The following is a 17401-nucleotide window of genomic DNA, read 5'->3' on the forward strand; positions in this document are numbered from 1 at the left end:
TCTTTTATATCTTTCCCCTCTCACCCTAAACCTATACCCTCTAGTTCTGGACTCTCCCACCCCAGAGAAAAGACTTGGTCTATTTATCCTATCCATGCCCCTCATGACTTTATAAACCTCTTTAAAGGTCACCTCTCAGCCTCCAATGCTCCAGGGAAAACAGCACTAGCCTATTCAGCCTCTCCCTATAGCTCAAATCCTCCAACCCTGGCAACATTCTTGTAAATCTTTTCTGAACCCTTTCAAGTTTCACAACATCCTTCTGATTGGAAGGAGACCAGAATTGCACACAATATTCCAAAAATGGCCTAACCAATGTCCTGTACAGCTGCAACATGACCTTCCAACTCTTGTAGTCAATATTCTGACCAATAAAGGAAAGCATACCAAACGCCTTCTTCACTATCCTATCTACCTGTGATTCTACTTTCAAGGAGCTATGAACCTGCACTCCAAAGTCTTTTTGTTCAGCAACACTCCCTAAGACCTTACTATTAAGTGTATAAGTCCTGCTCTGATTGGTTTTTCCAAAATGTAGCACCTCATTTATCTAAATGAAACTCCATCCGTCACTCCTGAGCCCATTGGCCCAACTGATCAAGATCCTCTCGTAATCTTAGGTAACTGTTTTCACTGTCCACTACACCTCCAATTTTGATGTCATCTGTAAAATTACTAACTATAACACCTATGTTCATATCCAAATCATTTATACAAATGACGAAAAGTAGTGGACCCAGCACAGATACTGGTGGGTCCACCAGTGATCACAGGCCTCCAATCTGAAAAACAACCCTTCAACCACCACCCTCTGTCTTCTACCTTTGAGCCAGTTCTGTATCCAAATGGCTAGTTCTCCCTGTATTCCATGAGATCTAACCTTGCTAACCAGTCTCCCATGGGGAACCTTGTCGAATGCCTTACTGAAATTCATATAGATCACGTCCACCGCTCTGCCCTCATCAATCTTCATTGTTACTTCTTCAGAAAATTCAATCGTTAGTGAAACATGATTTCCCACGCACAAAGCCATGTTTACTATCCCTAGCCAGTCCTTGCCTTTCCAAACATATAAATCCTGTCCCTCAGGATTCCCTCCAACAACTTGCCCACCACTGAGGTCAGGCTCACCGGTCTATAGTTCCCTGGCTTTTCTTTACCACCTTTCTTAAGTAAGGACACCACATTAGTCAACCTCCAGTCTTCTGGCACCTCACCTGTGACTATCGATGATACAAATATCTCAGCAAAGGGCCCAGCAATAACTCCCCTAGCTTCCCTGAGTTCTAGAGTGCACCTGATCAGGTCTTTTGAGGTTTTTTTTCAATGTTAGTCTTCCAGTCTATAGATTTATTCATCACAAACCACATCAATCATTTCTGAATTTCTTCATCATACCCCTACAGTCACGTTAAATTCTTTACTAGACACTATGACCATCTAGGGACAGAGAGCCACTAAGCTCCTGTAGAACTCCAGTGCAAATAACCTTCCGGGCACAAACACTCATCCATGACAATATTTTGCTTCCTGTTGCTGAGCTAATTTTAGATCCAGCACACGAACTTGTCTTGGAACACATGCTCTTTAATTTCCAGCTGGGTGCCTATGTGGAACCTTGTTTCTGTGAGGAGCCGACTCTCAGCCTGCATCATCTTTATAATTAAAACAAAAATTGCTCAAAATACTTAGCAGGTCTGACAACATTAAGCTGAAAATATTAAGGTGTTTAAAGAGAATCAAGTTAACTGAAGATTAGAGAAACAAAACAAAGCAGAGTTAAGATTGAGTCAATGATGGTTTTTCACCAGAAAACCGAGAGAGAGGGGAGCCTGGGGTGAAGAGATGCAGGGGGATGAGGAGAAGAAACTGAGGGAAGGTAGAGTTAAGGTTTTGAAATAGGCACACCATCCTGAAACATTAACTTCGAAATCCAGAGAAACGTCTAAATATAAGTAATGTCTCATTTCAGAGCAAATCTATGCTTTATATGTTATTTTTCTCTAAATTTCATCTTTCTGCTTTTTCACATAACGTTTGAAATTTGCAGTGAGCAAGCTGGCTGCATTTTTTCATTGATGTTTCTCCCACAACTGAGTACGGTACACATCATGCTGATGCCCATGAATGACATTCTGAGCAATTAGTGAGTGAAAATGCTCTACTGCTCTTTCAACTGACTACAACTGGGACAAGTAGTAAATACCAACCACAGGTGTCAACTGGAAGTCTAGAAACTGATAACAAACTGGCCTCAATTCCCACTTGAAGCTGGATCCAACAAATCCAACTGAACTGGCTTTTGCTAAAATCCATATAGACTACATCAAGTATACTACCTTATTTATCTTAAATATCTCAATATTCTCAGCTAAATGAATACAAGTCAAGGTTTTTGGAACTTGATTTCACAACTTTTTAACTTGTACTGTAGCTTTTCTCAGATGTAGAAGACCAAGTCAGTTTGCCACAACATACTCTGATGTCAGTGATAATGCGAGTTCAGTCCCTGTAAGATAGTTTTTGAGGCTTATCGTATTTCTTTGTACAATACGGATATTGTCAAATTCACACGTGTGCACAACTATGTTTAGCAACTTGCAAGTGAAGAGGATGTTACATGTAGTGAGGAAGAGCCTCTGGAGATCAATTTGATGCTGAGGAATGGTGTCTAAAACCAAAGCAAGATTCCAGATGGAGTTTAATCAGAGCTCTGTCCAACTGAAGAACAATTTCCTCCCTTTGATCTCTTGAAATAAAAGCCAACATCCATCTGCTTTGCTTGTTGTTTATTTTGTGAGAGTGCACAGAAAATTTGAATAATTTGTGTTTATTTCCTCTTCTGAAGTGCTTAGCCTCTTGCTTTTTGGTAAGTATTCCAATATCTCTTTTTTGGATTCAAAGCTGATGACCGCACACATGAATTCCATCTGTCATGTTACTGCCCACTCAAACTATATATGTTCCTTTTATAACTACCTGCCATCTGTTCAGTACAACTTATTAGGTCTCCTATCTTGATATCATCTACAAACTTCTGTCTATAACTTTGTCCAAATCATTAATAAATAAAGAAGGTTATGAAGAAAAAGGAACTGAAGGCTGCCATTCAGCCCAATTAGCCTGCTCAAACATTTGAAAAAGGTGTAAAAGTAGACCATTCTGCCCCTCAAGCCTGCTCCAGTATTCAGGAAGATCATGGCTGATTTGTTTGGATTTTGTATCCCACATTCCCATTTACCCCAGAAAGTTTTTAATCCACTTGCCCAACAAGAATCAAGGTGCCACTAACTTTAAACCTCTTTGCTTCCATCACCTAAAGTTGCACTACATTCAGAAAAAAAAAAATTCTCCTCACCTGTCCTGAAAGGACAACCTCAAATTTCAAAACTGTGTTCCCTGGTTCTGGACTGACACATAAGAGAAAACATTCTCTCTACAGTCACTTGGTCAAGACCCTTCAGGATTTTATACACTTCAACAAAGTCATCTTTCATTCTTCTAAACTCCAGTGCAAACAAGCCCAGTCCAGCCTGACAAATGTATCCACATACAACCATACACTTCTTTCTTGTATCAATCTAGGCAACCTTCTCTGAATTATTTCCAATGAGTGTTTATCCTTCCTTAATTATGGAGACCACAACTACGCACTGCATTCAAGATATGGCGTGAGCAGGCAGCCCGAGATGGTGGCGTGAATACACAACCCGAGGTCTCCCAGCATCTGCAGCACCATCAAAGGCAGGGAGATCTAGCCAGCATGGGGAGAGAGATATAAGTGCCCAGCACGAAGGAGACCAAGCCCTTCTGAGGATTGCGAGGCCTGTGAGAAGGACTGTAATGTTGAACTTGGAACTTTTTTTCCTCTTTTTCTACTTTGTACATAAGAATCTGTACCTCGGTACCTTTATGCCTAAGATGGTGCCAGGAATGGTGACTTTATACACTTTTCAGTGTAATCTTGTATCCCTGAACTACAGTGCACATGACAATAAAATCTAACTCAATTTCTCATGTTCTATATAACTGAAGCATAAAATCCTTACTTTTATGTTCAATTCCTCTTAAAGTTTAGCATCCCATTAACTTTCTCAATTACATGCTGCACCTACATATGAACAACGTTTAACTCCTGCACACCTAAACTCTCTCTGCACCTCTGAATTTACAATCAATCATTCTTCTGCTTTACCATTTTTCCTGCCTGAGAACAACTTCACATTTTCCCACATTAGATTTCATCTGCCAGAGTTTTGCCCCAAAACTCAACCTATTTCTCTTCACAACATACTTTTCTATATATTGTTAACAAATTTCTCTCTCATGTTTTTGTTCCCCTAAACTAAGTAATTGATGTAAATTGTTAAAGCCCACTTATGACATCCTACACCAGGAAATAAAATCCATTTCTACATACCGTACTTCAGCCAGCCAACCTTTTATCCATGCTAATATGTTACATCCGCACCCCACCATGAGCTTTTATTTACCATAATAATCTTTGGTGTGGCACCTTTTCAAGTGTTTTCTGGAAATTCACATATGCTTCCAGGCTCCTTTCTATCCACAGTACTTTACTCTAAGACCATAAAACACAGAAGAAAAAGTAGGCCTTTCAGTTTATTGAGACTGTTGTTTCACCATTCAATGAGATCATGGTTGACAATCCTCAATTACACCTTCCTGCCTAATCCCATTAACCCTCACTTCCCTTACTTATTTAAAGTCTATCAAGCCTTGAATATACTTAATGATCCAGCTCTATAGTCCTCTGTGGTAAAACATTGTGCAGATTCACTACCCTGAGAGGAAATTCCTGCTCATCTGTCTGAATTTGGTGACCCCTGATTCTGAGATTGCACCCTCTGGTCCTAGACTCCCCTGGAAGTCATACCTCCAAAGAATCTTGTAAACTTCAAAAGTTTACTCCTTCAACCAAAAAAAAGGTCTAATTAAACTCAACATGATTTCCCACTGATGAAACCATGCTGACTCTTCTGAATTTTTGTGTGTACAAAGTTATAATCTCTTAAATGACCTTGACTAAATGTTCCTCACAACAGACATCAAGCTAAGCTAATCAACCTGTTCCCTGTTCTCTGTCACCCTTCCTTCTTCAATAGAAGGATTAGATTTATTATTCTCCAAACTGATTGAACATATCCTGAATTTAGATAATTCTGTAAATTTAACACCAATGTCACAATTCTCTCAGTAGAAAAGTCTTTGAGCCTAGGATGTAGTCTTCCTGGAATCCAAAGACAATCAACCCACAGCTCCATAATTTATTGGTCCACTTTCTTCATCATTTTAGCTCCTTTCTACCTCATAATTTACAGCAAGTACTGGAGTGCTCTTTGTATCTTTATTAATATTCTCCATTCTCACTTTCGAAAGGACCAATACCCTACTGCTTTTTTAAAAATGCATGCAAAAACTCTGGCTATCTTTTTCAAAATTCCTAGCTGTATTCCTCCCGTACTCCAATTTCTTTCCCCAATTGAACCTTTGGTCATTTTCTGCAGTTCTTCATATTCTCACCAATTACATGATCTGCCATTCACTTTTGTGCAGGTGTATGCTTTTCCCTGAAGTTTGATGCTTTCCTTATTTAGTTAACCACAGAATGTGGATCATCCCTTTAGATCTTTATTGTCAAACGCTTGCAGCCTAAGCAATTGCAGCTGGACTTGAACACAGAATCTTCAATCACACTGAAGTCAGACTGATCCGTGAGGCCACCCTCTGCTGTTAATACCCTCTGGTTCCAATTGCAGCTTGGCTGATTATCAAGTTTTCAATGCCAGCCATACTTCACATTACCCAAATCCTATTCCCAGTTATAATTTAAACCCACACAAATTCCTCCTCTGAATCAAGACTTCCTGCTGCTGTGGCTCATACCATCCTGAATTACTTCAAACACAGGAGACAAACAAACAAAATGCACTTTTGCCAAATATGTAAATAATGTAGTTTTTTAAGCCAGTAATTTATTTGTTCAAGCAGATTAAATATAAATGACATGGTAATACCTTGTTTAAATGCCAATTCAGGCTTTTTAAGGGGTTAGGGTCATTTGTCAGACGATGATAGTTAAAGGCAACTGTCATGCTTTTAGTCATCCAAAACTTCCGAGTCTTGGGTTGGAATGAAGGTTGAATGCAAATGAGAAATTTAACATTTCACGCCATCTAGACGGACAAGTTCTGAGTGCAAGTTCAGGCAATCTTAAAATTGAATTACATTTGTACTGGACAAAATTATTCAACTGAATTAGGCAACCTTAAAAAATGCTTCAAGGTGTGTGCAAGGGAAATAAAAAGCCTGACTTGTGAGGTACTCTTATCACTTAAATTCATACAGTCCCTTTATTGTACTAAAATACCCTAGGGGTTTTAACAGGAATGTATTCAAACAAAATTTTACACAACCTTATGAAAAGATTTTCAGACAACTGGTAGGATATAGGGAGAAACTTAAAGGAGGTAAAGAATGTAACAATGCAGAGGGGTTTAAGGGAAGCAATTCTAGACCCTAGAGCCTAGTCAGCTATCCACAAAGAATTGACATGGCCCATTTACATTAGATGTTGTGGTAACCAGATTCTTTTCTTTCTGACATGAAAAACTACCTGCTGAAATTAATGATGCCTGCAATAAAACAGTTTCACAATTCAAAGATATGCTGCCTCCAATTCATAGGAACATAATATTAAAAGGAGAAAGCTAAAAAGCCATCCAAAATTAAAACTGAAATTAAAGAGTGGAATCCTCACAACACAAAATTGTCCAATTTCCTGGAAGGGATCAGTAAAGTTCTCGAGAACCTAAATCCTTTCAAACACACGTGCACATTAAGTATCATCTCCACCGATACATCATACTTAATTATAAAAAGAGGTGCAAATTCCATCACTGACTCCATGCTACGTTCATTGATTTACTTGTAGTACAAGGGTTCTTGGAGTTTCAAAGTATTTTAAATTAAAATTACAGCCACTGAAGGAAATGTTACCCTCACCAAAAACAAAACACCTTTTAAGCCTGGTCTTCATTGCATACAATGTTGGATATAGAAGAGCCATGAGTGTAACTCTCCAGTTTAATTATCAAAATTAGCTACAGGAGCGGGATTACTGCAATTACACAAGCAAAGAATTAGGAATGGTTTAATTTCAGTTTAAATGATAATGACGACACTATATTGTCACTGCATAGACCAATTTAACGAACTGACCAAGTTAGCCAAGGAGCAGGAATTGCTCTTACAATTTGTGCAAAGGGGGAAACTATGGCTTTTTTCACAGAACAATGCACATCTGGAACCTGTTTGATTATGTGATGAACACTGATTCACGAGAACTGAACCCATCTCAGGCTGAGGCAGAGACCATCTCATGGAAAAGGGAGGTTTCTTGCAATGATAACACTAATCAGGGCTAGGGTGGTCTCCTAGTCTAATGTTGGATGGCTGCCCCAGTTGGTTCAAAGGTCAATTTTCCAGTTATTGCTACCCTTTCCAATTAGCCTTTGTTTTCATTTATTTGATTAGTTAGCTCCCCCAGGAGATTACAATGAGTCTGGGTGAGTGTGGAGTGATTTGTAATACACAATACATTGCAATAGCATGGGGGGGGGGGGGGGTGGGCGGGGGGGATGTAAGCTGGATAAACCTATGCATCTTTTCTTGCTATCATTTACATACCAATTTATGTTACCTTAAATTCATCTTAAAGTTATGCTAATTCCTTGAAAAATTCTGAAGTCTAAATTGATTCAAACTCTGCTTTGAGCAGGTTTAAAAACTGGATTAGCTCACTAGGATTTTTTTTAAAAAAAAGTAAAAACCCAACACAACAAAGATCATTGAGCATATAATCACACATCCTGAAATCTGTCCATCCTCAGGCACTGGTGTCAAGATGGTCATCCAAAATGGCTCACTGAATTTTTTTGGCAAGTCAGGGTGGAATAAATGAGTCATGTTCAGAAAATTGTCTAACGTGCACAGCATAGCTTAATCAGCAAATCAGAAAAATCAGCTCCTCAGAAGGATCTAACCTTTCCCTGAAAATAAATATTTAGATGGTATACTATAATGAAATGTCACAAAACAAAACCTTAAAACTGAAACAACTTCATGATTCATAAAATTTCAAGAGATGGTATGCTAATCCAAATCTATTTTGAACTTTGTCTTCTTCAAGAGAATTCAGCCCCTGTCAATCCACAAATAATAACTGCGTTACTTTGTCAGTAAATATCTTAATGTTCTGCCAACATATCCTTGTGGAATGAGGAACATTTCAACTGTGATCTAGACTTCAGCCAAGTTCAGCAATGCCAACAGTACATGAGAGCTTCAATGCGACCATAGCACTATGCTACTATAGCAAGCAGACCATTTCATGGAAGCTATATTATCAGGACAAGGGGTAAAGGAAAAGAACAAAGAACGAGGCAGTCTAGATGACGTAATCCAGGATTTAAAGAAAGGTATTTGGGTGAGGAGTGTGATAATGGTCCTTTATTTAATTTTGGCCTTTTAGTTGATACCTGAATCTCTTTGCAAACAGAAGTTCACTTTTCCAGTTGTTCGTCTCAAAGCTGTCACTTGTACTGGGACAGTAGAGTTAGGGTCTCAACAGGATATTTGCTGGTGTGACAGAGTATAGTAACCATGACTCTGTTTTCTGACTCCAGATTTCTAGCAGACATAGTCCAGATGTAGCTAGACAACAGTCAAAAAATAGGGGACTCTGACCGATTTCCTTCTGCTTAATGGCCATTTTCTAACAAAGCAGGAGTCCCTCTCACCTTTACACCCATGATCCACACAACAAATTCATCTTCTGCACATAAATCCCCCAAGTACAATGTGGATTAAAAAAGGGACTGAAGTTTTTCATTTAGAATCCTTCCCGGTGTCTGGTAAGTTGGACAGTTAAGCATCTTAAAAAAGGGAGTTGGTTTTCTCCCACTATTGAGGGTTGTCACATTCATTCAATAACCTCCCCATTTTTCTCCTCGACCTTTACAAAATAGATTTCCAATTCTGAACTAATTCATTTGCATTCTTTCCCTCGTCTCTTCCACAACATCATCTGTTGAAGATGTTAAAAGCAGAATAGTGGCTACCTGGAACAATATATGAAATGATCTTATAGAATGGTTCTCATGATATCACCAGCAACACTTCAGCACCTTAAAAGAAACCCAACTGAAGTTTGATGCTTAAGAGAAAACTGAGTCCAGCCTTATTTAACACAAATCTGTCCTCAAAGACTGCATCTTATACTGAAGACAAATATTAGAATGCCATTGGCCTATCATATCACAGTAGTCAAATACAAATCAGAGATCCAAAGATATCACGTTCTCGAGCAGTCTCCACCAGTTCAAAATATGGCCACATTTTGCCAAAATAGAAACACCATGCGGGTACGATTACAATTCGTCACATAATCTTCATAACAAAACAAGAGAAAAACAAATCAGACCCAGGTATAAATATAGCCCTTCCAGCAGCCATATTATTGTCACTGGATAATGATGTATCCGCCAACATTCATGAAAATTTCCGTGCTTGATGTACACTCTTGTATTACTTAAGGTCCGAGGCAGTCTAGACAAACTAACAACTGAAGACTGGCCTACCTTTGTAAGAAAGGGTCACAACAGTCTTTGATTGGATCTGCCTGTACCCACCAGAGTAAAACGAGTTACTCAGGATGATAATTTGTACAGTGCACCCATAGAAAATGTTTGGGTAGAAACTTAAAGGAAGATCTCATTGAAACGTTTAAGGTGGTTCAACATTTGATCAAGTTAATAGCTGGAAACTATTTCCTCTGGCAGCAGTCAAGAGCAGAACCTCGAAATTATAATGAGTACATGCAGGGTGATGACAGGAAGCATTTTTTCATACAAGGGGATAATGGAAGTCTGGAACTTCCTCTGCCCAGAAAAAGCTGTTGAGGTGAGATCAATTCAAATTTTAAACTGTTATGAAATAAGGGAGGGTAGATTGATTGGAGATACAGACAGCCATGATTTTATTGAATGATGGAACAGGCTCAAGAGATTGATTCATCTTTTCCTGTTCCTATCGATCTCTCAGCTGACTTTCACATCCAGACAAACATGAAGATAGCTTGTGAGCACTCAGATTCTACCATGACACTAATGGCATGACACTTAGTGTCTCTTTTTTTTTGCCTTTGGATGAAAAGATGATAAACACCTGATCAGAGAAGTTTAAATAATTTAAACATGAAGGTTAACTGTGCTAGTTTCCCCTATTTTTCCAAAGAAGGGTTACTCATTATGCAATACAGATGATTAACAGGTTCAATGGGAACCTGTTAATTAATTTTACCAGCTCCAAAGTCATTTAGTAAAATCTAATTCATTCCAACATAACTAATTTTCATGGCAGGCAGCTTAACCAAACTGCTTTGTGTAAGCTGCAGCATGGAGCCTGTAAGATGAGCCTGTAAATTGATGAGAACGGACAGGAGTTTGCTTGGCTTCAGATATAATATTTTCCAACATACAAGGCAGGCTGCTGAGATATTTGTAATCAGGAAATATGGAAAAGAGAAAGGGAATATAGCTTAGGAGTAGCTGAAAATTTAAGCACTCACCAGCTGCGAGCTAAGTCGTGTTTGCCACATATCAGCCTGTTTTGGGTTTAGATCAGGACTTGGTAGACCCAGTCTTGATGCAAGAGCCTCCACATACCCTGCAAGTCTGAAGCAGTCAAAAATAGTATTAAGCTTCATTAGATTAATCACATATTAAGTCATAATCACATATTCCTAGAGAGGGAATGCAACAGGCAGTTCACTCCCAGACCTCTTTAAAGTAGGCTCATGTATGCAGGTGTATGTATAGGGATGGGCAATAAATGCTGGCCAGCCAGCAATGCCCATGTCCCATAAGCGAATAAAAAAAACTGCTGTGCCCCTGACAGCAGGGTAGTTTTATAGCCTTTTTTTAAAAAATGGTGTACTGTATAATATTCCAAAATGGGAGGAATGTTACAAATACGTCCAAGTTCAAAAGAATGTTCACTCCAACCAATCTGATTGGGACAGACTTTAACACAGACAAGTTGGTATTGAACTAACATCACAAAAATGTATTGCTTTCCATCTCAACTAATGTTTAGTCCAACTGTCTGTCTGAATTTAATGCATTTGCAAGCTTCAATTCAGTTCACAGTCATCGTCTATTTCTCGCACACCACAACAGTTGGTAAATAGGGTTGCAAAGCAAAAAAATTATAAGTTTGAAAAGTGAGAAAGACTTTTACATAATCTAAATTATTCTGTGAAATGAATAAGTAAACAGTGAAAACAGAAGGCAGTTTTATCTTTTTTTCGAAAACATGAGCGATTCCTGAGGGACCTAATCAGCATGTAAATTAGTGGATAGTTTGCAGATTTCTTCCCTAGCTCGTACCCAGCATTCCCTTCCTCTGAAATCTTAAATTCTCTTGGGGAAAAATTTATCCAACAGACTGCACTGAAGGATCACTCAACCCAAAACATTAATTCTGAATTCTTTCCACAGATGTGAGGCCTGCTGAGCTTTTCCAGCAATTTGTTTTTGCGCCAGCATGATATAGGCACAAGATACATAATACAGCACAAAGGAATGTGTATTTCCAATAACAGGCAAGTGAAGACCTCATTCAAGGGGTCAAAACATTGCTCTAAACTGATGTGACCCATCACATTAAAATTCTAATAAACGCTCTTCAAAATTGTTTTCATTCAATAATTAAATTGCTTTAATCAGAATAGAGCAGGACAAAAATGTTGATTAATTTTTCATTTGTGTAAGATCTATGAAATATGCTAATGCATTACAGTCTCAACAAATCCAAAGACCTCGTACAAAATATCCAACATTCCAAAAACAGTTTATCCACTGTCTAACAGACACTGAAACTGATGGCTCTCCACCCAAAGATGATATTCATTAGTCCAAGGGGTGAAAAGTACACAATATCCAATGACTCCAATTGCTTTTTTTAAAACTAATTCTTTGCCTAACAATCTGTATATAATGTGGAATGGGTTAATAGATTGCAAAATTTCCATTTAAGAATAAGTTAGCATATATCTTGTACACAAATCAGTCAATGCTCTTAGATATCTGTCCAACAGAGACTACCTTTGTAAAACACAGTTGTACAGAGAAAGTACCTCAAGCATATTTCTTGTCCTTAAGAGCATAGATAACTGAGAATATAATTTTTTAAAATATTCAAGGGATGTTGGTACAGCTGGAAAATATAGCACTGATGGCTCACATCCTTAATTCTCTTCAAGAAAGTGTTCGTGAGCTGCCTTCTTGATCCACTATAATCTGTGCAGTGTCAGTGCACCCACAATACAATTGTAGAGTTCCAGGACTTTAGACCCAACAATGTACAGTTGCTCCAAATCAGGATAGTGTGAGAGAGTGAGTGGAACATGTTCTTAGTAATGTTCCTATACATTTGCTGCCCTTACACATCTCAGTGGCAGAGGATACAGGTCTAGAAGGTGATGAAGCAGCAGCATGGGCAAACTGCTATAACACACCGTGCAGATGGTACATGCCAGTTCTATGTCATGCTAGTGATGAAAGGAGTGAATATTCAAAAGGTTCCTTCTAAATTAGAGTCACTTACGACTTAAAATATTAACGGTTTCTCTTACTACAGATGTTTTCAAACTTGATTACTGCCAGCAATGACTTTTTTCTATTAACAACAGACGGTGGAAATAATATCACACAAGCTGCCTTCGCCTCAAAGATTACCAGCCTTTCGGTTTGGAGGTGCACGCATCCAGCAAATGGACAGCATTCCATCACATTCCTCACTTGTGCCTTGTAGTGGGCAGACAGGCTTTGAGTAGTCAAGAAGCAAGTTATTTGCAGAACTTCCAGGTTCTGACCACCTGTTGTGGCTGAAATATTTACACAGATGAGCCAATTCATTTCTGGTCAATGATGACCCTCAGGAAGTTGATGGAGAATTCAGTGGCGATGGTTACTTGCCAACGATCAAGTCAAGCCTCCACCAGGTCTTGTTGCATGTGGATTGCTTAGGTAGGTGAGAAATTGTGAATGGGACTGAGTACTGGAATTATCAGTGAAGAGCTCCATTCTGATATCATGTTTACCTCAGGGAAATCCTGTCACGTCCTGCATGAACCTCCAACATCCAAAAGCATCTTCCTTTGAGCAAGGTATGACTACAAACTGTGGAGCTTTTCCCTAATACCATTGACTTCAGTTTTGCTAAGGCTGTTGATATCTCTTTTGGTCAAATGCTGCACAGATATCAAGGGCAGTAATCCTCATCTCATCTGAAATGTTCATTATTCATTCAGGGATGCAGGTGTCACTGGCAAGGTCGGTATTTGTTGCTTGTCACAATTGTTTTTGAACTGAGTGACTTGCCATGGCAATTGCACAGCCAACCATGTTGCTGTGGGTCTGGAGTCACATGTAGGCCAGATCATGTTAGGACACCATTTCCTTCCCTGAAGGAAGTTAGTTTACAACAATTGATGATAGTTTCATGGTCAAAATCACAGGGATAAACTTTATATTCCAGATTATATTAAACTTCATCAGTTGCACTGGTGACATCCTTACCCAAGTCTCCAGAGCATTATCTTAGGTCTCTGGATTGCTTGTGCAATGATATGACCAGCATACCACCATTCTTCAAATAAATCCTTACCCACGTTTGCCAAGGTTGTAATGAAGTCCAGAGCTGGTGGTCCTAATGAAACCCCACACTTTAAAAAAGACAATAAAAGGCTAGATTAGGCTACATTTGTCCAACTTTCATGGCTAGAATAGATCAGAGCAATTTTCCACTGTCAAGTAGATATAAATCTTGCAGCTGTACTGGAGCAGTTTGGCTGGGACACTGCTCATTCTAGAGGACAACTGGTGTCCTGGTCAAAACATGCTGAGCTACTTCTTCACTGGCCTTTCCTCCATCTGAATCAGGTCAGAATTGCGGATGATTGCTGATGATTACACAATATTCAGCACCATTCATGACTTCTCACTGGAGCTTAGATGAATGAGAGGAAGTCTAATGGAGGCTTACAAGATGCTGATGGGGATTGAAAAAAAAGTGAAGTTGTGTGGATCAATCTAGAACGAGGGATAGAAAGAAGAGTTTTAGGGTAAGGATACTCTTTGGCTGAGGGATAGCAGATTTAAAACAAAATTGAGGAGAAATTTGGGTTGGAATATCTTGTCGGCATGGATGGATTGGACCGAAGGGTCGGTTTCCATGCTGTACATCTCTATGACTCTAAATTACTTCGCTCAAAGGGTCTGAAACAGTTGAATTCACTACTCCAGAGCACAGTGGACACCAGGATATTGAGTAGTTTAAAGGAGGCAATAGACCTATTTTTAATTAGTAATTTTTAATTAGTAATGGGCTGAAAGCTTATGGTGAGCAGAGAGGAAAGTGGAGTTTAGGTCAAGATGAGATCAGTCATGATCATATGACGGAGCAGGCTTGAGGGGCTAAATTGCCGACTCCTAGTTCTTATACTCTGTTCTCAGGTACTATGGCAGTCCATGTCCAAATGCAGCAATTCCAAGTTTGGGCTGACAAGTGTAAAGTAACATGCTTGTTACCAAAGCGCCAAGTAATCACCATCTCTAATAAGACAGAATCTAACCATCACATGACATAGAACTGGCATGTACCATTCAATGGCATTATTAACACTGAACTATCAAAATTCTGAAGGCTACCATTGACCATAAACCAAACTAGGCTACATATTTAAAAACTACAGCTACAAGAGCAGATCAGAGGCTAGGTAAGTGGCAAGTTTCTGACTTCCCAAAGCCTGTTCATCATTTACAAGGCACTGATTATGAGCATGATTGAATACACCCCACTTGCCTGGATGGAAGCAACTTAAAAAAGTTAAAGCAGCTTAACACCATCCATAAAAAAAGCATCCCACTTGACTAATACCACATCCACTACTTTCCACGTTCATTTTCTTCATTGCAGTGCGTACCATCTATGCGATGCACTGCGTAACACACCAAGGCCTGTTTGAAAGGACGTTCCAAACTACAACCTCTCCCACCAGAAGGGCAAGGGTACGAGATATCTGGAACACCATAACTTATAAGTTTCTCTCCAGGACACAAATGGTCCTGACATGGGGTGTTTCATGTCAAAATCTTGGAGCTTCCTTCCTAACAGCATTTTGGGTATCCCTGCACCAACAGGTTCAAGAACAGAGCTCACCATCACCTCCTTTAGGACACCAGGGGTAGGTAATAAATGCTGGCCTAGCCAGCAACACCCTCATCCTGTAAATACATTTTTTCCAAAAACTCTAGCCAGAATACTGTCAGGACCTACAGTTTTTATCTAATGCACCTAGTTGTTTCTTCACTGCCCATCAATTTTCTGAGCCAAAATACAGAAATAATTGGCACAGCAAAAATATGTCGATCAAAGAATGAATTTACCAAAATCTAAATAAAAACTGAACGAACTGTGGTTGCTGTAAATCAGAAGCAAAACCAGAAGTTGCTTGAGAAGCTCACGTCTGGCAGCACCTGAGCAGAGAAATCAGAGTTAAGCTTTCAGTCCAGTGACCCATCCTCAGACTGATGCTAGCTAGGAAAATGTTGTTTTACATGCAGAAGATAGAGTAGGAGGAGGGGGGCAAGTAGTAAATGACAGGTGTGGCTAGAGCTCCAAGAGAGAGAACAGTTAGACAGACAAAGGGGTAGATAACATTCTGTCAGGGGTAGGGAATAGATGTTAATGGAGACTGTTAGTGGCTAACAATACGTAGTGTGTCATGGCCTTGTATGTGCGTACCTCCCACAACAGGACTTGTTATTGCATAGTCTGCCATTACTCACTACCTGTTGATAGTCACTAACAGTCTATATTAATAACTGTTCACCCTCCCTGGCAGATTGTCTGTCCAACTCCTTTGTCTGTCCAACTGTTCTTCTCTCCCCATGGAATTCATCCCCACCTATCATGTACTCCTCACCTCCTCTTCCGACCCTAACTTCTGCATTTAAACTGACACTTTCCTAGCTACCGTCAGTTCTGAGGAAGGGTCACGGGACCTGAAACATTAACTCTGATTTCTCTGCACAGATGCTGCCTGAGCTTCTCCAGCACCTTCTGTCTTTGTTACCAAAATCTAAATTGAACAGTTAAAGTTGATAGAAGCTGATAAAGTAAAACTATGGCCGTAAGTATTTGTCAGAAGTTATACAGTTCAACAGCAATGTTAGTTTTATACTGCTCATTAAAAACATAACATCCTTCAGCTGAATACAGTGCCCAACAAGGAACCGCTCGCTTGTAAGAAATTGGGGAAATGCTAGGAATAGGACAAAAACTTAATCTAAAGTCCTCGGGTTTATAATTATTCAAATTCATAAGTTATACTTACCCCAGGCCAGCTACGTCAGACACAAGGTTGCCGAGCGCTGCAGCTGTTTTGTTTATAAAGAAAGGATAGAATTAGTCAAATTATAGACAGAAGGTCAACAAACTGGGTCTGTTTCATAAATAATTAGACGGCACAACTTTATTTATTTCCCTCTGCTGAAGGCACAATGCTGAAGTACAGTTAATTTAGAGAGGAGATTCTTGATTATGTGAGTTGCCCGAGGGACATTTGAGGCGAACATCGTCAATTCCACTCTCCCCCGAGAGTCAAACACGTACATAGTACACAGCAGGACTCATTGGAAAGCAATTACAACAGACTCCGGCTGACTTCTTCCCTCAATAATCCCAAAATGATGAGAGTAATTTTAGGATCTTTACCACTGCCTGCCGTGATTAGTAAACTCGGCACACATTGGGAATTGAACCTGTGATTTCTTTAATGGATTTGCGAACACGTGGGAGCCCGTAGTGCAGACTCGCCCAGTTGTGATAGACATGGTTCGAGCTCATCAATTGCTGTATTCAACACGATTCAAGATCAGGAAATGAAGTGGTCTTTGTCACGACATTAAAAACACCCGGAGGACAGTCACTCTTGGACACAAACAGATGCGGTCTGATACTTCAAAACAGTGAATGTCGGATGGCTCATTGTTACCAGGCACTGTGTGCCTGGAGTGGAGGCTGGACTCGGTTTAGGGCAGTTAAAATCTTCTCATCAACTTCTTTTAAACCTTCAGAATGGAATTAATCCGAATTTGGGGCCTTTTTTCAATCCTTATTTTCTTCATTACAGTTTTTATGCTCGATATAATTAGTTTGGTGACTCCGTGTGACTGAAAATACTGTCAAGTGTTCAACATAAAAGGGAGGGAAGAGAGGAGGGTAGGGAAGAGGGGAGGGTGGGGAGGGTAGG

At 39.5% G+C, this 17401-nt stretch overlaps 1 protein-coding gene across 2 annotated transcripts in view; it reads right to left on the reverse strand.

Annotated features, from left to right (window-relative positions):
* The window catches only part of tmem65 (transmembrane protein 65), an 88428-nt gene that overhangs the window by 11754 nt on the left and 59273 nt on the right, over window positions 1-17401 (reverse strand). For both annotated transcript variants that reach the window (XM_043688531.1, XM_043688532.1), the window contains 2 exons: window positions 16484-16526; window positions 10652-10757 (listed from right to left, as the gene is read on the reverse strand). In XM_043688531.1, coding sequence (XP_043544466.1) covers window positions 10652-10757; window positions 16484-16526 — 149 coding nt within the window. The remainder of the gene's footprint in view (window positions 1-10651; window positions 10758-16483; window positions 16527-17401) is intronic.

Source organism: Chiloscyllium plagiosum, chromosome 4, assembly GCF_004010195.1.
Source record: "Chiloscyllium plagiosum isolate BGI_BamShark_2017 chromosome 4, ASM401019v2, whole genome shotgun sequence".
Taxonomy (NCBI): domain Eukaryota; kingdom Metazoa; phylum Chordata; class Chondrichthyes; order Orectolobiformes; family Hemiscylliidae; genus Chiloscyllium; species Chiloscyllium plagiosum.